General features: G+C 40.1%; 1 protein-coding gene across 2 annotated transcripts in view; it reads left to right on the top strand.

Annotated features, from left to right (window-relative positions):
* Positions 1–1,843: 1,843 nt before the first annotated feature.
* Positions 1,844–22,315, top strand: part of nfatc1 (nuclear factor of activated T cells 1) — a 48,390-nt gene continuing 27,918 nt past the window's right edge. The window contains exons 1-6 of one of the 2 annotated variants that reach the window (XM_053612738.1): positions 1,844–2,787; positions 5,933–6,956; positions 7,106–7,265; positions 10,948–11,150; positions 12,634–12,806; positions 15,295–15,435. In XM_053612738.1, the coding sequence (XP_053468713.1) occupies positions 2,769–2,787; positions 5,933–6,956; positions 7,106–7,265; positions 10,948–11,150; positions 12,634–12,806; positions 15,295–15,435 (1,720 nt within the window). In that variant the 5' untranslated portion in view covers positions 1,844–2,768. The remainder of the gene's footprint in view (positions 2,788–5,932; positions 6,957–7,105; positions 7,266–10,947; positions 11,151–12,633; positions 12,807–15,294; positions 15,436–22,315) is intronic. The other variant, XM_053612737.1, reaches the window with a different exon arrangement.

Below are 22,315 nucleotides of genomic sequence, written 5' to 3'. Positions count from 1 at the left end.
CACAGAAATTCTAATGGTTTCCACTACAAATACCATTACAAAACATCAGCTGCTAACCATGAAAACTATTACCAAATGGTTTCTGTTACGTAGTAGGACGTAGTTTTTTAATGGTATCCACTAGACATAACATGCCACCAATACAAGGCAACAAATGACCAGTAGAGACCCATATGGACCATTATAGTGTCCATTAAAACTAATACAATTCCCAGTTAAAACCATTACAATTCGATGAGGGTTTCTATTGGGGTTTTTTGTTGTTGTTGTTGTTGTTGTTGTTTTTTAGGGTTTTTTTTCCAGGTACATGCATCATATAGCCCTTCGATGGTCTGGTGTCTCATCCAGGGTGTAATCATGTCCAGTGATCCCAGGATACTCCCGATCCACCGAGTCAAACCACTAGAATAATGTGAACAGACACATGATTTTTTTATGTACATAGAAAGTTTACAGAGGTCGCTTTGACTCTGGGGAAAGCCTTAAAGATTGTATGTTGAATCCTACAACAGAGTGTTTTCCTATCATAAACAGTCCCAAGTGGAACCCTCTGAGGAAGTTAAGAACAATTAACTAGTCAAGTCAAAATTATTAATACAGTATAGCATATTTAAAAACACTTACGTAAATCCTTCCATCCATCCATCTTCTACTGCTTACTCTTTTTTCAGGGTCACGGGGAACCTGGAGCCTATCCCAGGGAGCATGGGGCACAAGGCGGGGTACACCCTGGACAGGGTGCCAATCCATCGCAGGGCACACAATCACATACACACTCACACACTCATTCATACACTGCGGACAATTTTGGACACGCCGATCAGCCTACCACGCATGTCTTTGGACTGGGGGAGGAAACCGGAGTACCCGGAGGAAACCCCCGCAGCACGGGGAGAACATGCAAACTCCGCACACACAGGGCCACGGCGAGAATCGAACCCCCGACCCTGGAGGTGTGAGGCGAACGTGCTGCCTGGAAGAACATTTTTTCCTACTAAGAGTGTACAATTATCTACGTTTACCCCAATCTTTCAGTGGAATGGGACCACCATAGGACTACTGTTGTCCTGATATAGATGTTGAACCATTCTCCATGCAGCAATGAATAGCGCAGTGGTACGACTGTATCAGACACAGCAGGGTTGCTGTAGGTTTTAGTGTCACTAGAGGGATGAGAAACAGTCCACGAGCCAAAAAATATCCAAGCAACAGAATTTCTGTGGTAATAAGCTGACACTAATGATGCTGGGTAGTGGATGATTAACACAAATTAAATACAAATAAATGAACTATTTATTAACTAACTATTTAATAGACACACCTAGAGACACCCAGGAGGTAGGTGTGTCTAATAGAGATCTGGGCTGAGAATGTTACTTAAATGCATACTAAACTGTACCTTCCCTGTACCTCATCTCTCCACATGTCCATCCACTATAGGGGTGTAATAATCAGACGATTTGGACCAATGCATTGACTTAATAGGCAACAATCATAAGTCAATTTTTATCAATTATAAAATCCATCCATTTTCTGTACCGCTTATCCAACACAGGGTCATAGGGAGCCTGGAGTTTATCCCAGGGGACTCGGGGCATGAGGCACGGGATACCCTGGACCGGGTACCAACTCATCGCAGGGCACAGTTCTATCATCAAATTATGAATCTTTGCCTTATGTATTGAAATTTTATAGTAGCAGATTCAGTTTTTTGTCAAGTATCGAATCGTCGCCTTGTGAACATGAATTTAAATCATAATCAGACACAGTGGTATTGTACAATAGAAACAACATCACATTGTGTGAAAGCTTGAGGCTTACGTCTCTACCATCCACACACCTACATCCTTCCACATGCCTATTTTTATTATTAGCTTCGGGGGTTTCCTCTGGGTACTCCGGCTTCCTTCACTAGTCCAAAGACTTGCATTGTAGACTGATTAGCATCTCTAAATTGTTCATAGTGTGTGTGCGTGTGTGTGTGTGTGTGTGTGTGTGTGTGTGTGTGTGTGTGTGTGTGCGATTGTGCCCTGCGATGGGTTGGCACCCTGTCCAGGGTGGACCTTGTGACTCGAGTCCCCTGGGATAGGCTCCACACTCTCCGGGACCCTGTGTAGGATAAACGGCACAGAAAATGGATGGATGGATGGATGGAATATTCATTTCCTATAGGTCCAGTAGCTGTTTCTGTTTTTTTTTTTTTTTACAACTTGTAGACCATTTTATACAAATCATGCAATCAAAGTTGAATCTAAATTAATATGGAATTTCTTCAACTTCTTCAAAACACTCAGCTTACTTACTGGACGAAACCTCAAATCCGTTACAAACCAACTCGATTTAGAGGGGAAAACGTGGAACTGGCAACACTGGAGAGAATCCCTCACGCGGGCCGTCTGAGATGCGTGACGTCAGACAGGGGGCGTTACTGAACGGAGGTATTTCCCGGCTTTGTAAAGCAGCGGAGACCTCACCGCGTGAGCTAGTGCGTCACGAAGACCCCGAGCAGCCCGGCACTTCATTTACAACTCCTGCATTAAAACGACGCAACAGGATTTCTAACAAAAAAAAACAACAAAAAAAACTAGTTTACTAAGGCACATATCTACATTTTGGATTTTGAGCAAGCGCCTTTATAAATGATGCGCACTTTTCCGTGACTGCGTTTTGTATGACAGAATTGGACAGAACTGACCATTTTTTTTCACCCAAGTTTTTGGAGATTTACATTACTTGGACGGTTAACTTTCACCAAAGAGGTCGGAAGCATGAAATCAGCAGATGAAGGTAGTATGCCATCATTATTATAGGCTATATATTTATTCCTTTATTTATTTATTATAATTCTTTACAGTTATTTTTAAGTAATGCATGTTGGATAGAATGTGCTTTCATAATTCTAACCATCTTAAATATTAAGGTAAAATATTGGACCCCCATCCCCCCCCCCCCAGCTCCCCCCCCACTCCCCACCCCCCACCCGTGCGCAGTAAAATAGTATTTTTCTTTGATGTCTTTGTTCGTTGTCTTTGATTAAGTTTGCTGAAGGAGTCTGAAGCTGAGTTTGGGTGGGCGTGGCTCCTGCTTCACAAGCAGACCGTTATACAGTTTTGAGCTCTGTGTTTGAGCAGCACCTATTGCCTCATGACAGAGAGTAGTTTACATGACACTGTGATTCATGTTTATCTCAGTCAAAGGCAACCATTTATCATATACACTTTGTTAGTCAGTGCAGTGTGTGTTAGTCTTTTGCTGTAATAACCCAGTCCTCCTATTTTCAGTGATTCAGACAGGGCTTGTTGCTCTGTTTGACTTCATTTAGTGGAGCTTGTGGTTTCAGGGTCTGCGTGGCACTGGCTTTCACAAGAGACTGTTCCTAATTTCCTTGTGAGGCTCGCGCATAATTTCTTACAGACTAAAGCTGTCCTGTCTGCACACCGGTCTGGAGAAGAAGTGTTCCACATATTTTAGGGGGAAAAAAGAGTTTCTCAATGGTTAATTGAGTGGTTAACCATTCCAGCTTTATACAGTGCCCTCAACTAATATTGGCACACTTGGTAATTACGAGCAAGGAAGGCTGTGAAAAATCGTCTTTATTGTTTAACCTTTTGCTCTTTTGTTTAAAAAAAATCACAAAAATACTCTGCTCTCATGGATATCAAACAACTGCAAATGCAACACAGGTTTATCAAAAAAACAAAAACAAATCTTTGTTAAATATTATTGTTGCCCATATGAATTCATATGAGAAAAATATATTTGAAGTATATTCCCAATGATTATATATATATATATATTTTAGTATACCTGGGGTATAAATATGAGGTAACACTATAGGCCAAATCCCCCTAGTCATTCATAACAATGGGTAAGACCAAGGAATATAGCTGTGATGTGCAGCAAAAGGTTGTTGAGATTCACAAAATGGGAAGTGTCTATAAGAAAATAGCACAAGCATTGAAAATGCCCATTTCCACCATCAGGGCAATCATTAGGAAGTTCCAGTCAACTGGAAATGTTATGAATCAACCGGGAATTGGAGGTGTGTCTATATTACCTCAGCGCACTGTGAAGAGGACGGTTCGAGTGGCCAAAAAATCTCCAAGGATCACAGCTGGAGAACTGCAGAAGTTAGTTGTGTCTTGGGGTCAGAAAGTCTCCAAAACTACAATCCGAAGTCACCTACATCACCACAAGCTGTTTGGAAGGGTTTCAAGGAACAAGCCTCTATTCTCAACCGAAAAAAACTCAGGTATCTTCAGTTTGCAGACACTACTGGAACTTCAAATGGGATCGGGTTCTATGGGCAGATGAATCCAAAACAGGGCTTTTTGGTAATAAACACCAGAGGTGGTTTTGGAGCACACAGAGAGGTAGCCATATGGAAAAGTACCTCATGCCCACGGTTAAATATGGAGGTGGATTTTTAATGTTTTGGGGCTGTTTTTCTGCCAGAGGACCTGGACATTTTGTTAGGATACATGGCATCATGGACTCTATCAAATATCAACAGTTGGATCTTCCAGCAGGACAATGATCAAAAACATCATCAAAATCAACACAAAAATGGTTTACTGACCACAAAATCAAGGTCCTGCCATGACCATCCCAGTCCCCTGACTGTGGGATGAACTGAAGAGGAGAGTCCACCAGTGTGGACCTTGAAATTTGAAGGATCTGGAGAGATTCTGTATGGAGGAACGGTCTCAGATCCCATGCCCTGTATTCTCCAACCTCATCAGGCGTTACAGGAGAAGACTCAGAGCTGTATCTTGGCAAAGGGAGGTAGCACAAAGTATTGACTAAAAGGGTGCCAATAATTGTTGCACACTTATATTTATTTTGTTTGTAATTGTTTGATATCCATGAAAGCAGAGTATTTTTGTGAATTTTATTAAAAAAGATCAAAAGGTTAAACATTAAAGGCCAAGGGTGCCAATATTAGTGGAGGGCACTGTAAAAGAATTCTACTTGGAACCCTTTTAGAACCCTCTATTGTAGATTTCTACATATAAACCTCCAGGTTCGCATTGGGAGGACAAACTGAAAACCCTCTATACTTAGCACAGGGTATGCTGTTTTCAGTCTGGATATCTTGAGGAACCCTCTCTATCTACACCCTTAGAAAACAAGGTTCCTTATAGGTTCTTTGTACAGTTAAGGGTTATTGGCTTTCCAAAGGTGTACTTGGAACGTTTTCTGAAATGGAAAACTGTATGGTCCGACATATAGATTTGAAGAGTATCCCCATAGGGGACAGACGAAAGAGTCCTAAATGATGCTAGATGCCAGTTTTGATGCCTCAGCAAATGTTAGCTGTATTTTTTTTTTAAAGGTCATTGACAGCAGATTTAGCATGAACCTTTCATCCATGTGACAATTCCTTGTGACAATTAGGGCCTCTGTGAAATTGCCATGTACAATTCCATTAAACACTTTTTCACTTTAGATGCAAGATTTGCTAGTTTATAAACTGCCAATTCAGCATGTATATTATACATATTCAGAATAAGATTTTAGGTAACCTATAAACTGTTAACTCAGTGTTAATAGTGTAGTCTGTGACTTCAGTCAGTTACTGACTTTTTTTCTTCTATTACTTTGTCCCTGCTGGTTTGTGGTTTCAGTAAAATCAACCAAAAGTTTTGCTCTGTGTTGTCGGGACCATATACCATACCTTATATTACACTAACTGATCTTGTGTTTAGACTGACTGGCTGAGGGAATGGATTGGTTTTCCATCTGTTTTTATGTTTGATGACGTATTTTTAATACAGTTATTTTTGGCTGGGTATTTTTGGTTTCAGTCGTCTTACTTTCTTTTAGATGAGTTTAAATAAAAAAATGTTTTGTTTTTTTTGTTCAAAACAGTTCATGGTTTTAGACCTGCCATATGAAAAGATAGTGAATTACCATACATTTCTCTCTGCAGATGCATACAGCTACACACCAAACATCAGCCTATCCCTTCAACTGAGCAGCCCTTGCCTTCCCACCCAGTACCACAACCTTCAGACCAGTCCCTCCATCTCTGTTTCTATCAGTCAACCGTCCTCATTCTCCCCCAGTGAAGACATGGGCTCAATGGGATACTACCAGTCATCTGGCCCCAATGGAGCCCCTGCTCTTGAAAGCCCACGCATCGAGATCACAGCTTATGGTCAGTTCCCTGAGGATGAGGTGGAAGAGAACAATGCACCTGTAGCTAAGCGTGTCAACTCCGTCGTGACTTTAACATTGCCTAGTGGTGAAGGTTACCGCGACCCCAGCTGCTTGAGCCCAGCTAGCAGCGTTTCATCACGTAGCTGTCACTCAGAGGCTTCATCGTATGAGTCAGGCTACTCATGCAATTATGACAACTCACCACAGAACTCCCCATGGCAGTCACCATGTGTCTCGCCCAAAGGTTCCTCTTCATTGCTGTCTGGAACCCTGGGCACCTCACCTCGCCAATCGCCTACAGGATCTCCCCGCACCAGTGTGACTGATGAAAGCTGGACGGCACCTCGTGGCTCCCGCTCCAACTCCCCTTGTGTTGGGAAACGGAAGTACAGCTTTAGTGGCAACGCCTCTCACAAGTATCATCCATATTCACCTAACCAGTCACCAGGGCTGTCTCCACAAACCTCACCTCGCCTCAGCATGACTGAAGACACATGGCTGTCCAACACCAACCAGTACACCAATTCTGCCATTGTGGCAGCCATTAATGCCCTCAGCACAGATGGAATGACTGATATTGGAGAGGGGATTCCACTCAAGACCAGGAAAACCAGCATGGAGCATAGTGCTTCTGTAAGCCTCAAGACTGAGCCTGGAGGTGACGAGACAGGCTCTGCAGAGCTCAGTCATGAGGACTACTCCACATCACGCCTAGCATTTAAGAAGGAGGGCTACACTAGCTTTCTGGATGTACCACATCATCCATATTGGTCTAAACCAAAGCCCTATATCAGGTAAAATGCAAATGTTCTGCATCAACTGATTCTTTAAGACTAAGCCAACAGGTCAACTGTTTGAATCCACAATATCTTTTATTGTTTTTATTCGATCAACAACAATTTGCTAGACCAAGACTCTCTCGTTGTCACTCTATTTTATCTAGCCCATCCTTGCCAGCTCTTGACTGGCAGCTGCCCTCCAGTTCTGGCCCATACAGCCTGCAGATCGAGGTTCAGCCTAAATCTCACCATCGTGCTCACTATGAAACAGAGGGAAGCAGAGGAGCCGTGAAGGCACTTGCTGGAGGACATCCAGTTGTTCAGGTATTTATCTATATACATTTCTTTCTGAATGCTGGCTTCCATCTATGGTTTCGTCTTCTTCCTCTTTGTAGCACGCAGTGGTAACAGTGCTTCACTATAGTAGCATTGGAAGTATCCTTTAATCCCACTTGGCTGGTTTCCAGATAGACTCCTGTACAAAAGAAGGTCGTCTTGTAAACTAATCAGACCGGCAACATCCTTTTGCTATTATGCTCTAATGAGTAGAAATCAGTGTTTGGTCAGTCTGAATTTTGCCATTGGTCTCTGGTTCTTATTAGTCTTATATTTTAATTACTTGTTTTATGGACTAATTATTTGAAATAAAAGACAGACTTGACAGGCAGATGATTGTCTTGGCAGCTCTGTTCCAAATCAGCAGTGGTTGTTCAGAAGCTGGTTGTATGGTTTAGCAATAACGCAATGCTAATTCCCTGAGGATTAGGTGAAATACTTCAGATATTACACAAGACCACAAAGTCTTGACGACAGCACAGGCCAGTCAGTTCCGCAACAGACATTTGTGACTCACCCGTCTCCTCTAACTCTACTGCTTGGACAAATATCTTGAATGAGCATAAGTCATAGTGGTCAGAAGCAAATATAACTACCAGTCAGTAACTGTGGAATGATCATACACATTTAATGCTCTCATATCCTGAGCCCATGGATCACTTTACCTAGCTAGTCATGCGACACAGAGAAGAAATGACGCTTGGCTCTGGCCCACATCTGCTTAAATGCTCTACTCCAATTCACATCTGTGCTGATTGAATAGTTCAGTTCAGCTTCATGAGGTGCTAATGATGCCAAACACATGCCGTTGGGCTTCTCTCCTGTGAAGAACCCAGCATGCCTTTTTCTCTCACTTGTCCCCTATGTTTTTTCACGTTTGCCGCAGTTTCCGGCCCAGCGCACAGGCTGCCTTTTGTTTAGTAAAGTTCCCAGTGCAGCGCTGACATCATGGGGGCCAGCGTGCAGTGGAGGCGGCCAGTCTGAACCACACACGTTTCTGGCTCCTGGCCCCTGGCTGCTGAAGAGGAGTGTGTGTGTGTGTGTGTGTGTGTGTGTCTGTGTGGGGATAGAGGGGTTCTCAAGGGAGCCTCACACAAGGCTGTCCCGTCCCGTAAACCTCCAGATTAGAGAGCGCACTCTGCTGTGCACACTCTTCAATTGGCCTTGATGGCACCTCCCACGTAAGCTTTTCTCTAAGGCTCAGCATTCATCCTAGAGCTCTCTCTTTCCTCAGTTTCTTATTCAAGGGATTTTTTTTTAGCCCACAGCTTACGTCTTACCACAAGATTCATCAAATGGATGGTATACGTACGCGGCTGAACTTTCTCTGTCCAACCACAATTATGAGCTTCAGTGCTTGCTCTTAACTCACTCAGGAAATCCATTTGATTGGCTCTGTCATAACTGGAAAGAATGATGAAATCCTTAGAGCAGTTTTGATGAAGAAACACAACAAAATAAAGGTGAAAATATGACGACATTAGACCAGAATTATAAACTAGTCTCAATGTACTGCATCTGTAGGGTATATCCGATTACTACAGGCAAGAACTTTAACTAGTTTTCCTGTACTACAAAGAGAACAGAAAATACATTACTAATAAAAATGACTCAAAACATACAGTATAATGAAATTCATGGTGAGCTGCTGGGATGGTCAGTACGTCAAAACAAATTTCTGTAATACACTTTTAAATTCTTCAGTGAACTGTATTTCTAAATGAAGCTTTTAATCTGTATAATGGGACTACTTCTTCAAAGGGTGGAATATGTGTGGCAGTCTGGGGAACGTCCTGTGGATTAATTCTGGCAGCCAAAGTTTTTGACCAAAATTTGCAATTTTCTGATTCTTTATCTTCCTGCAAGTCTTGTTGACGAATGAGCCAGTTTAACAGAAATAGTCTGTCTAAAAACATCTAAAAACGTGCTAGCTAATCATGACTGCCTCACACAGTGAATCTTATGCTTTGGTCAAGTTGTTGGTGTTATGTGCCATAACTAAACATCACTTTTTTTTTTCTTTTTTTTTTTGCAGTCAGATACTGTCTATCAAAATATCCATAATGCTCTTGCACTGCAGTTGGAATGGAACATTTAAATTCAATTTTCTCCTAAAAATTTATTTGTGGTTTAGATATGTGCAAAAGAGGAACATATTTCAGTTTCAGTCTGTTGTTTTCAGGACGATATATAGTAGAAAATGTCAAAATTCCACCCATCATGTGAACCACACATATTAGTGATTAAAGCAGTGGTGTGACTATATAAACTTTAGGAACAGTGCAATTAAAGGTGAATTAGGTAAAATGAACAGTTAAGTTCAACATTTAAATGATGTTTTTTTTCCCCCTTGAGCCCACCCCCCTGTTTCCACCCATGTTCATGTTAAAGCTCCACCTGTAGGATCTACAGGGGCCCATAAAGACGTAGCGTCTATAAAAATGACTGACAGGAGGCCAAACCAAACACAAACAAGCATTCCGGTTCAGAAGTCTTTTTTTCCAAATAGGTTTTCTCAGCGACTTAATACACATGTGCTGATACCATGGCTTAAACCATTATTTTTGTATTATGTTCTACATATTTTCTAGTTCTTTTGTAAGTAAGAAATAAATAAATAAAAAAAGACTACTACATCTTTAAATTGGATAAAACTTTGCTTTAGTAAGATATTCACTCATGTCTGTTTTGTTAGAGTCTAAAAGTTGTCATTTTTAACTACAACTTTAACTTCAAATACTTATTGACAGAATTCAGCTGCCCTTATAATGCTCTTTAAATGATTTCTGAGTTTTCTGTTTGTTTATCCTTACAGGGAAATGTGCTGAAATTTTTGTCATCGTTGTCTTTAGCAGTTACATATATGCTACAAATGCTATAGGAAAAAACTGATTTAAGTATTCCTATAAGTAGGCTGCCAGCTAACAATAATTTTCTCATCAAGCCAAATTAGTCCTTACTCAAACTAAAATCGGTTCTCAACCCAAATTTCCAGTTTACTTCAAAATAATTCTTAATAAATCTATCCATCTTCCCAGTGCCTTACATACCTCTTTTAACAAGTTACTGGGGAACACATGTCTGATCTCTCTATATAGCATATCCCTTCTGCCTGTTACACAGAGATAGTGAGAGCGTATCTCAGAGTGTGTGAGGCTGAGAGCCGACCACAGTGCATGGAGGTGTGGACAAGGTACTCTGTCCTCCGAGTCATGAACCCACAATCTTGGCATTCCTACAGTAGGTGATAATGTAATGAAGGGTGGGGAGGCTCTTTTTCGTTCTCTCTTTCTCTCCCTCCGTCCTTTGCTCCTGCCTCTGCCTGTTTAAACTGAAATGCCAGGCTTAACATATGCACTTGAATAAATATACAACCTTCACAACCTCTAGCTCTTCCCCTCCCTTGAGAACTCTCTGTGCCAGTCACTTTTTTATGCAGCTGGAACTTGCCAAGAACTTGTACTTGAATAGTGTTTTATATTTAGATCACAGATTGACAGTGTTATGGGATAATCATAGAGCATGACCATGTTGATTTCCAGTAGACTGACAGAAAATGTCATTTGTGTAGCAGTTTAAGTTGTAAGACATGGCCTGGGTTTTATAGTAATAGTTTAATACTTATAAAAGAGTATACTGTAACTGTAAATGAGTGGGTCATATCTTTCAGCTTCACGGCTACATGGAGAGCGAGCCTCTGACTCTGCAGCTGTTCATCGGGACGGCAGACGACCGTCTCCTGCGGCCACATGCTTTCTACCAGGTCCACCGCATCACAGGCAAGACCGTGTCCACACCCAGCCACGAGATCATGCAGGCCAACACCAAAGTGCTAGAGATTCCACTCCTGCCCGAGAGCAACATGAGGGCCATGTGAGTGCGTTTGTGTGTGTGTGTGTGTGTGTGTGTGTGTGCACGTGCGCGCGTGTGTGTACACGCGTGTGTGTGTGTGCTTCTTTTATTATGGTGATAATAGATGGCATAAGAAAGGCTGTAAATTCATGCGATTAAGAACAGTATTAAAAAAGACCACATGCGTAATTCTTGGTCTAGTTTTATTACTATCCAAGGTTTTTTATATTTACAGAAAGAAGTACATCTCATTTAAAGCCATTCCTAGTTTTATGACACCTTCTCAGCTCCTGGTACAGGATGCTTGCTGTGTGTGTGTGTGTGTGTGTGTGTGTGTGTGTGTGTGTGTGTGCGTGTGTGAGGCGCTTTGTGTTTTGTTGAGCCGCAGCACAGTAGGTTTCCCTCCCAGGAGCCGCACAGCTCGTGTTACACGAGGCCTCAGGATGTGTGGGGAGCCTCTAACAGGGCACTGGGGTCTGCTGTGTGAGTGTTGCAGTAGCAGCCGCCCAGCTCAGCACTTTTTCTCTCGTTATTTAATGGATGGATTACTTAACTCAGCTTATATAAAACCCAAACCTCCTCGTATCCATTTTCAGCCTTGCTGGAAGACCTTCCAGTGTCTTGTGTATCAGCCAACGTACTTCTAAAGTGTTTGCAAAAGGCAAAAAAATTATTTAAAAAATCACATAGTTCCTACGCCTTGAGTAATATAATGGTTGTTATATGTATTATATTTGAATGATGTCTTGTATTTCATGATTTTTGGAGGGCATTTAGCGTAGACTGGGGGAAAGCTGTCTTTGATTCTTGCCATTTGGAACCACTTTACATGTTGTGGTAATGATTGTAGGCCACGTCAGGGTTCTTTTCAGGCTTTTTTCAGCTAACTTTCATGAAAATGTGTACAGAAAAAAAACAAAACTGGTGTGCTAGATTCCTTTACAGTAGTGCTGAAAATTTCTCTAGACATTTTAATTGTGTTATTTTGATTAAAAATGTCCTTTTTATTATTCGCTGTACCTTAACAAAATTTACTTAGGATGAGCTTTGCATTCATTGAAAGCAAAACCGACAAAAGCTTTTGTACTGTATGTTTGAGAGTCAAAAAACAAATTGGAAAATTAATAATCATAAAATTAATAATCATAAAATTAATAATCATAGTGTATTTATGAAAATTAGAAGTTGAGGATGGAGTCTGTAATAAATGCTCTTGAGTGCCGTGAAAAGCGGCGTTTTGGCCGTAAAACCAACCGAAAAACACAACAGCGTATTGTATATTTAGCTTTGATTTTGCAAAGTATGAAATAAAACCGTTTATTGATCTTAAATAATAACAGAGTAAGTTTACAGTTTATTGGTTAATAGATTGGCATGTCCAATAAACTGCCTGTGCATACATATGTTATACATAGTATATATACAGTGTTGCCATACCACAGTGCATGTGTGCTTCATTTGATTTATTTACACCTGTGAAAGTTGTCTTCTCTCTTTATTAAAGAATCGACTGTGCTGGGATTCTAAAGCTGAGAAACTCTGACATTGAGCTGCGGAAAGGTGAGACGGATATCGGGAGGAAGAACACACGAGTCAGGATGGTGTTCCGCGTCCATATTAACCAACCCAATGGCAGGACTGTGTCCCTGCAGGTCGCATCCAACCCCATCGAATGCTGTGAGTCAATACAGAATGCTGTGCACACGTCTAACTGTTATACCCAGGGACAGCATGTATAAATGGGTTAGGCTGTCTTTCGAAGATGGAAAAATAAAAATCCGTATACTGTAATTTTTTATGTTTGACCTATATATCAGATTATTTGCCCTCAACAAATGTTAACAAAAGTGGATTATTTTTGGAATTTTGTGGAATCAAATACACAGCACGGTAAGAACTAGCAAGAAGCGAGGGTGGGGCTGATTTCATTCTAGCCCAGAGTGTAGACTCATGCAGACTCTCAGTGAGAATCATGTCAAGTGATTACACAGAGTGAAATACAGAGTGAAATGCCCCATACAGAGTGAAATACAGAGTGAAATGCCCCATACAGAGTGAAATGCCCCATAGATGTGATCTCCATTTGGACTGATGTTTTTCAGCCCATGTCACTGACACATCCGTAACACATCATCAGCAGGGATTGAGATGCTGTGAAATATAGTCGCAGGTTTAATTATTTACTCTATCAGCCTATTCCCCCTTCAAATACCTTTAGAGGAGAAACTAAAGATAGACTAAAGACATGTTTTCCAATCAAAGTACACAATTGCAGAAAAGGACAGGCGACCATAAGTTTAGAGGTTTTTAGGACCAGGAACCATAAGTTTAGAGGTTTTTAGGACCAGGAACCATAAGTTTAGAATTTTTTAGGACCAGGAACCATAAGTTTAGAGTTTTTTAGGACCAGGAGCCTAAAGTTTAGAGTTTTTTAGGACCAGGAACCATAAGTTTAGAGTTTTTTAGGACCAGGAGCCTAAAGTTTAGAGTTTTTTAGGAGCAGGAACCATAAGTTTAGAGGGGTTTTTTTGTTTGAATGGAAGTTTACGAAGTTTGTTTTTTTGGAAGAAACATGGCATGAACCCAGTAGTATTTCTAAATGTATGTGTATAATAGTTTGACCCACATCATTCTAATTGTGCCATGAATGAGACTTATGGATTGCTCAACACTAACAGTTTAATTGTGGAGCTACTGCTCAATATCAGATTTTAGCCTCCCTGTTAATATCACCATCAACCGCCACTGACTATAGCGATGAAATGCTTTAGGTCTTCATCCACATCTACAACTATAAGATTAAAAAGGAAAAGATAACGCGAAAAGCCAGTGATGGCTGGTCATAACATTTATTGGGATATTTAAAAAGACTCTAGTACCTTGCCATTACTATTATGAAACCATAGAGTGAGCCTTATGGCACAGGATCTCAGTAGAGGTGTAGGTCTAAAATGAATCCACATACACACAGGCAAACTGAAAGACAGTGGTGTTTTGGCAACGCCATTCTTACGTCCTATTTTTTTTTTTCATGTCCTTTCCAAATGATAAACAAAATGATTTAGCCAGTGCTTTTGTTCAAACCAAAAAAGTGCACAAAACTTTCTCCTATTGTGTAATTTGTACTTTGAATGGACAATGTAGTTCTACTCCTAGTTTCTCTTAAGACGTTCAGAAAATGGATTAGTAATCCACTGTGTTCATGTCTGAATATGTAGTCTGGGCTAGAAAAAATCAGCTCCAGCCTCATTCTGTGTATTTTTGTTACAATTGGTGTAGTTTGTTTCAAGCTATTTGTTAACAGCACATAAGGCAATGTGGATGACAATAATCGAACTTTTTTGAAAGACAAAGTAGGCTTAGCCGTGCTAGCTCATTTATAGTATATTAGCCGTCCCTGGATACTGGATATAGCACTGTAGATGCAGTATCTCCCCTGACTGCATAATAGACATACTATATATGATAGAAGATACAACATTATTACTGTAACTAGCCATATATATGTTGGGCAGATATTATTTTTGGCCTCCTTATTTCTTTAGCAATTGAGTGTGACTTTCAAGACCATTAAAAAGAAAGCTTATCAAGGATTTTTATTTTAAAAAATGTTCTGGTTCAGGTTCTGGCTCTGCTGTTTTGCCAGAAGTTGTGATATACTGTGAGGTAAATGAGAAGGATCAATTCACAATGAGCACGGCTCATAAAATAGGAGGGGGTTCTGGTGTGTGGCCAGATACTTACTGAAAACAGCAGCAATATGAAACAGCAAAGTGACAGCATGCCAGGATTCATTTGCAGCCTCTTTCAGAGGTTAAGCGTTTTATTTGTACAGGATTAGTTTATGATGAGTTTGCATGTTGCCAACTTTTGCATCGTTAATTTTAAAGATTCAGCAGATCATTCTGTTGCGTTGTGTCATTGCAAGAGTACTATATGGCTCATTATTGTTATTGTTTTCCTGATTCACTGAATTTTTCAATTAATTAAATGGAATTTCCCTCAAATTAAAGATGCATTTAATACATTTTGGGAACATGCTGTAGGAGACACCCCTGTATATTATTGACCAATTTTTCCATCACTTGGTAGTTCTTTTTTCAACATTTGTGTGTGTGTGTGTGTGTGTGTGTGTGTGTGTGTGTGTGTGTGTGTGTGGTGTTAGCTCAGCGTTCTGCACAGGAGCTGCCTCTGGTGGACAGACAGAGTGTGGACAGCTGTTCTGCCACAGGGGGAGAGAGGATGCTTATCAGTGGCCATAACTTCCAACTTGACTCCAAAGTGGTGTTTGTGGAGAAAGGACAAGGTAGGAAACTGATCATAACGGTCATAATGTTGTCTTTAAACCATTGAAGGGATACACTGAGAACCAGCGAGGCTCTCGGCTACTTAAAAGTCATCCAGGAGCAACCCGTGTGTGTTATGATTTAGCCATTATAATCTATCCAGATTATGTAGATATATAAGTGAGAGTGAGAATGTGTGTGTGCACATGTGCGTATAGGAGTCATGATCCAGTCATATATTCTCAAGAGGATGTGTAAATAAATACAGGTAGTTGAGGTGGGCAATATGATGATATTATATTGTTATAATGATAAATCATGTCACAATACACTTTTTTTTTTATACAGTAATATATCATGTGTATCATAGCACTTCTAAAATACAACCCAACTTAATGAATTCAAATAACTACAAATTATGACGCACTGTCTAATTAAAACTAGAAAGAAACATGTAGACAGTTACTAAATAAATAAATAAATACATAAATAAGCAAGCAAACAAACACGTTGGACTAAAGGTGACTTTTAAATGACTTTTTTCCCCCAAAAAAGTATTTAATATTATAAATATCACTGAGAAATTTGATACCAAAATACTGCAAAAAGACACACATAAGTCTAAAGTTAAAAAGTTGTGTCTGCTCTGACATAATTAAAGATAAATATCTAAATATTATGGAATTATTTATAGCTCAATATGTTAAAATAGCAGAATTGTTACATAGAACATTATACAGCCAATGCTTCAAAATGTTTTTTTACCTTTAAAAACATATTCACTTTTTGATTTATTTATTTGTTTGTTTGTTTGTTTGTTTAAACCTCAGTGCATGTAAATATCATATCATATATAGAAGATTTACTGTACTGTTTACTGAATAATTCTTTCCGACTTGCACACAAAAAGACGTTAAAAAGACATAAAGGCAGGAGTTAATGAGACATCTAGATTTTGTTCAGAATGAAAGTTTTTAATACGTCTTTTCAAAGATGTAGAAACGACAAACATTTTGTGGTTGTACACAAGACATTAAATTTGTCCCCCAAAAAATCTGTGTATTTAGCACCAGGACACGGGGTTAAAACTGACTTTTATAGTATCATGCTATTTTTTATATGTAAGTGTGTATTCACACACCAGTGTTTGTCTGCACGCTCTGTCACACCCCTTGAAGAAGAAAACCCCTCAGACCATTACCTCCCTGCTTCCCCCTCTCCCTCATTCCCTTCTCTGTCGTCAAAATATGCTTCTCTCTGCCAGCGAGCCACATGTGGAGCACATTAATGTGCTGTATTTTTAACCCAACAGATTTACATTTCCAGAAGTTTCCATTGCCTGCACAGGCCTGGAATGAAGCGCAAACACAGAATGTGGCAGTCTCTACTGTCCCTAGTGCCTGGGCGTTTGTTTTGATTTTTTTTTTCTCTCCGTCTCTCTCTCTCTCTCCCATTTATTCCTGCCAATCTTTTTTTCCCCCCATCTTTTTCCATACAGAAAATAGCAGCGGTAGCCCCTGGCTGTTGATACCTGAGGTTTACAAACAGTAATTTCCTTGATGAGTTGGTGAAAAAAAGAGCAGGAGGGACAGGAAAGGACTCGGTTGAGTCATGTAAACATGCTGGATTTCCTACAGCCTGGAGTACAAGGCTGGAGGAAGTCTCTCTATTGTTTAAGCTGTGAAGAGAGACACGCTAGGCCACTGAGATGCATTTTTTTTTTAAACACAGACGTTGTTTTTGACAACAAGGGCCATTTCTTCCTATACTCACTTCAAATAGTAAACAATCCAACAAATTTATTCCATTTTTTATCAAATAAAGTGGTGGAGTGATGTCAAACTGTGTGCTGAGAAAGAAAGTGATTCAACTCCGTGACATAGTTTTGTCCATTTTTATAGATAACTGTGTGTTACACACTGCCAGAAGCCACATATGCAAGAGCTGAGATACTGAACCACCCGTGTGTGCTGATTTAGCCTAGAGTTTGCACAACTCATAGCCCAGTGACTGAACTGAATCAGCAACTTGCCATACTATTATGAAATCATTATGTTTGAGCCTCATCCACACAATCATTATGGTTGAGCCACATACACACAGGAACACACTGACAAGATACTCGCTGCACAAACAGCCACCAAAACGGCTCTGACCCATCAAAGCATGAACTCCACAAGACCTCTGAAGGTGTGCTGTGGTATCTGGCACCAAGATGTTAGCAGCAGATCATTTAAGTCCTGTAAGTTGCGAGGTGGGGCCTCCATGGATCAGACTTGTTTGTCCAGCACATCCCACAGATGCTCCACAGCTTGAGATCTGGGGAATTTGGAAACGAAGTCAACACCTTGAACTCTTTGTCATGTTCCTCAAACCGTTCCTGAACAATTTTTGCAGTGTGGCAGGACACATTATCCTGCGGAAAGAAGCCACTGCCATTAGAAGCATATTTGGTAGGTGGTATGTGTCAAAGTAACATCCACATGGATGCCAGGACCCAAGGTTTCCCAGAAGAACATTACCCAGAGCATCATACTGCCTCTGCCGGCTTTCCTATAGTCCATCCTGGTGCCATCTCTTCCCCAGGTAAGTGATGCACACCCACCCAGCTGTCCACATGATGTAAAAGAAAATGTTTTTCATCAGATCAAGCCACCTTCTTCCATTGCTCCATGGTCCACGTCTGAGGCTCACGTGCCCATTGTAGGCACCTTTTGCGGTGGACGGGGTCAGCATGGGCATTCTACTACGCAGCCCCATACGCAGCAAGCTGCGATGCACTGTGTGTTCTGATAGTTTTCTATCATAGCCAGCATTAACATTTTCAGCAGTTTGTGCTACTGTAGCTCCTCTGTGGGATCAGACCAGATGGGCTAGCCTTTGCGCCCCACGAGCAGCAATGAGCCATGGGAGCCCATGACCCTATCATCGGTTCACCGGTTATTCTTCCTTGGACCACTTTTGGTAGGTACTAACCACTGCATATCAGGAACACCCCACAAGACCTGCCGTTTTGGACACGCTCTGACCCAGTCGTCTAGCCATCACAATTTGGCCCTTGTCAAAGTCACTCAGATCCTTGCCTACGCTTGCTCAGTTTCCTGCTTCCCAGACATCAACTTCAAGAACACTTGCTGCTTAATATATCCCACCCCTTGGCAGGTTATTCACTTCACCTGTCTGTGGTTTTAATATTATGGCTGATCAAGATGCAGCAAGCGCATGTTTAAATGAGTGATTGAGAAAGTAATCCACCTGTATGTTTATTACAACTGCAATTGTATTTCAAAAGCAGGCTTTAAAAAAACAACCACAATGAAATATTCAACTTGACACTTGACATTGGACAGTCTGGGCTAGAAAGAAATCAGCCCGAGCCTCTACTTCTGACCATTCTGCTTATTTTTACTTGTGCCTGCTGGTTTTAGAGGGGTTATGTATAAAAATAAATAAATAAAAACTATTATATATTATAAAAACAACAATTATTAACAGCAAATAAGGCAATGTCGATGCTAGAAACGTTTTTTTTTTTCCTGGAATGAGAGTGAGTCGAGCCAGCCCTTTATATGAGCCAGCACTGCTGTTGGCTATAATCCTCTCTTGTTTGTTAGTAACATTAGCCTTGGGTTCCAAGACAAACTTTAAAAAACACACACATACAAAAGAATCCAATTTTGTACTCAAAACATCACTGTCAGTCAGTGATGAATTTGCATTTGATGCAGGGAAAAGACTGGAATTGTAAATTTTGTTTTTGGCTTTGGAGTCTGTCTTAGTATTGTACACGATAGTTCAAACTGTATGTTGTTAGCATTTTGATGGGATACAGTCTCACCAGCAGCTTATTTGTAGTATATTTGTTTTCTCACTGACTGGATGAGGTGCGTGTTTCTTGTTTGTGCAGAGGGCTTCCCTGTGTCTGGCACTTGTTGTGGATTTTTGGGCAATTCTCACATGGAAACTTGTTGTTGCCAATCTAACATGATCAGGCGTGGCACCATCTCTCTCTCTCTCTCTCTCTCTTCTCAAGTCCAGCATGGAATATTTCTGCTTTTGCTTGTACCAACATCTGTGTTAGGTGGCAACATAGTAGCTGAAGGGGGTCTACTTAGGACCTTTCATAAAATAGAAACCCTCCATTTTTTATTTCACATAAAACTTCTAAAGGTTCCCCCTGTGTCTTTTTTTTTTTTTAATAAGATATACACTTGCAAATAAAAAGAAAGTTTCATCTAAAACTCTAAAAGATTCTTCAGTTTGAGAGGAGCTCTAGATATCTTTAATGTGTACATTTAAAAGTTATGTATCGTTAGCTTGCTAGCAAATGTTTTGTTAGCTTGCTATTGGTTTTAATGACAAAATACAATAGTTAACCAGATATTTTAGCAAGCTTGCCAATATACCTTTTTTGTTGTTGTTGTTGTTGTTTTTGTTTTTTGTTTTTTACATCAAAACATCAATTAACACAATGCTTGCCAACAAACGTTAGCCAAATTATAGCTAGCTTTGCTAAACAACCCGGCTACTGCATTTAATTACACAATACAATAACCCTAATATTAGCTAGCTTGTTAGCAAACAGGCCTAGCTATTTGTCAACTATTTACGACATCCTCACTAGTCTTATTTTTACTTGTATGGCTTTCTACACTGCTTAGCAAAAAATAATATTAATAATAAATGAAATACTGGATTTATTTACACATTACAGTTTAGCAACCTACACTAATGTTAACAAGCCTAGTTATCTCTATTAGTGATATCTCAATGCTAGCATGCTAATGAACTTGGTTGGTGGGTTTAATTAAACAGCATACTAACTTTAGCTAGTGTTTTAGCAAACAGGGCTAATTCCAAACACTCAGTGAGATCACTACCAGAGCTAACTTGTAAGCTTGTTAACCTTAGCATAGTGCTGAATTCTTATATGTAAATAAAACCTCTGTGTGTGTGTGTGTGTGTGTGTGTGTGTGTGTGTGTGTGTGTGTGTGTTTAAGGGTGAAAATAGCTGTGACTAATGCTATTAGCGTAAATAAACATGGTATTCTGAGGTAAAACGGATTAGCTGGTCACATCTGCTGAATGTAATGATAGAAGGAAGATAAATGCGAGTGGGCATCACTGGACAAGCCACAGCAAAGAGAAAAATTCTGATTAAAGCTGAGTGAAGAGGGATCTCCTACAATCTGACTCATACTTAGGGAATCTGACTACCTCCCTCCATATCTTTCTCTCACAGTTCTAAGCAGACAAATTGACATCCAGCAGGATACCAGCTGCACAAACAGAAAATATATCTCTACAAGGGTTTTGAGTAATGATTTAAAAAAAAAAAAAAAAAAAGGATAACCAAAAAGAGAAAAACAGAGACCTGCTTTTACTGTAAATGTTAGCCATGTTTGTCAGTGAAGAGGAGAGTTGGAATGAGCAAATGTAAACCTGACTTGTGATGTTTACACAGCTTTGAGCACCGAGATGAATTAATAATCGTTTAATGGTTTGTGCTCCTGATTATTGAAAATAAATACATCAGATGTTGTTTTAGTGTATAGTCCCAGAAGGGTCCAAATTGAGTAAAATGCGGTCAGATTTGAATATAATTTATACAGTAAATGGCTACAAATATAACACTGATCCCTTTTTTCTCTGTGATTTTTAATCAAATGAAAATCAGTGTGAAGTGCAGCTACTGCTGTCACACAGTGTTTGGGTTGAGAAAAATACATAAATAAAAAATTGAAATAAATTGGTGGAAATGGACACTTGAATGGGCTTCCATAAGCCAATGTGGCTTGTGTACAGTGCAGCTCACAGCGCATTCGACAAACATCATGTATGCTGGAGATAACATCAGCAACGGTCTTTACAGTATGTTTGTGTGTGTGTGAGTGTATGTGTGTGTGTGTCTGCTTCTATGCACTTAGAAATCAAAGTGCAATCAGATCTCAGGCCGTCCTTTAGCTCTCTTTTTATCCAGCAAGGCTGATGGTTACGATAAGACCCAGCCGAGAGATTAGCATTTACTTTACTCTTCATCTCTCTAAGTTGGCATTCCTAAATGGCCATCAGTGATGATGTTGAATAGCTTTCAAAATATTTGGCACACACATTTGTTGACTTTGTTTGACTTCAGCCAAGGCTGACTTCTAAAGTGGCCTGCAGTCTTTTTCCATTGATTGGGAGAAAACTTGTGTGTGTTCGTGTGTTCGTGTGTGTGTGTGTGTGTGTGTGTGTGTGCGTGCGTGCGCGTGCACGCATGTACGCGTAGGTAGGTGGGTATATTACGGATCAGTGGGGATTCCTAGCAGAGGGAAAAACAGAGAAAAGCAGACACAAAGAAACTCCCTCATGAAGAAGGAGTGCTTTCACATCTGGACTCGTTGGAGCTTTCACTGGTTGCCCAGCTGCTTAACTACTTTAACGTTCCACTATTGAAAACCATTTAAAACCTATTGTTTATGAATATAATGCATATTCTGCATAGTAGAATTCAACCAACTATGGAAGGGCATAACATTTTAGAATATAGGAACAATAATAAATAAGGTAGCCTACATACAGTGGGGGAAATAAGTATGGAACGTGTCAACATTTTTTTCAGTAAATATATTTCCCATGAGGTTATTCACATGAAATTTTCACCAGGCGTTGGTATTGACTCAAGAAATCTACACATTAAAGTCCATAAATAAAGTTATGTGTAATAAAGTGGAATGACACAGGAAGAAGTATTGAACACACTAACTGAAATTTATTTAATACTTGGTGGAGAAGCGTTTGTTTGTAATGACAGCTTCAAGACACTTCCTGTATGAAGAAATGAATGGGCTGCAGTATTCAGGTGTGATTTTGGTCCATTCTTCTAAACATATTGTCTTTAAATCTTGTTCAATTGGA

The sequence above is a fragment of the Ictalurus furcatus genome, chromosome 24 (genome assembly GCF_023375685.1).
Source record: "Ictalurus furcatus strain D&B chromosome 24, Billie_1.0, whole genome shotgun sequence".
In the NCBI taxonomy this organism is placed as follows: Eukaryota; Metazoa; Chordata; class Actinopteri; order Siluriformes; family Ictaluridae; genus Ictalurus; species Ictalurus furcatus.
This window is presented reverse-complemented; position numbering and strand designations above follow the sequence as displayed.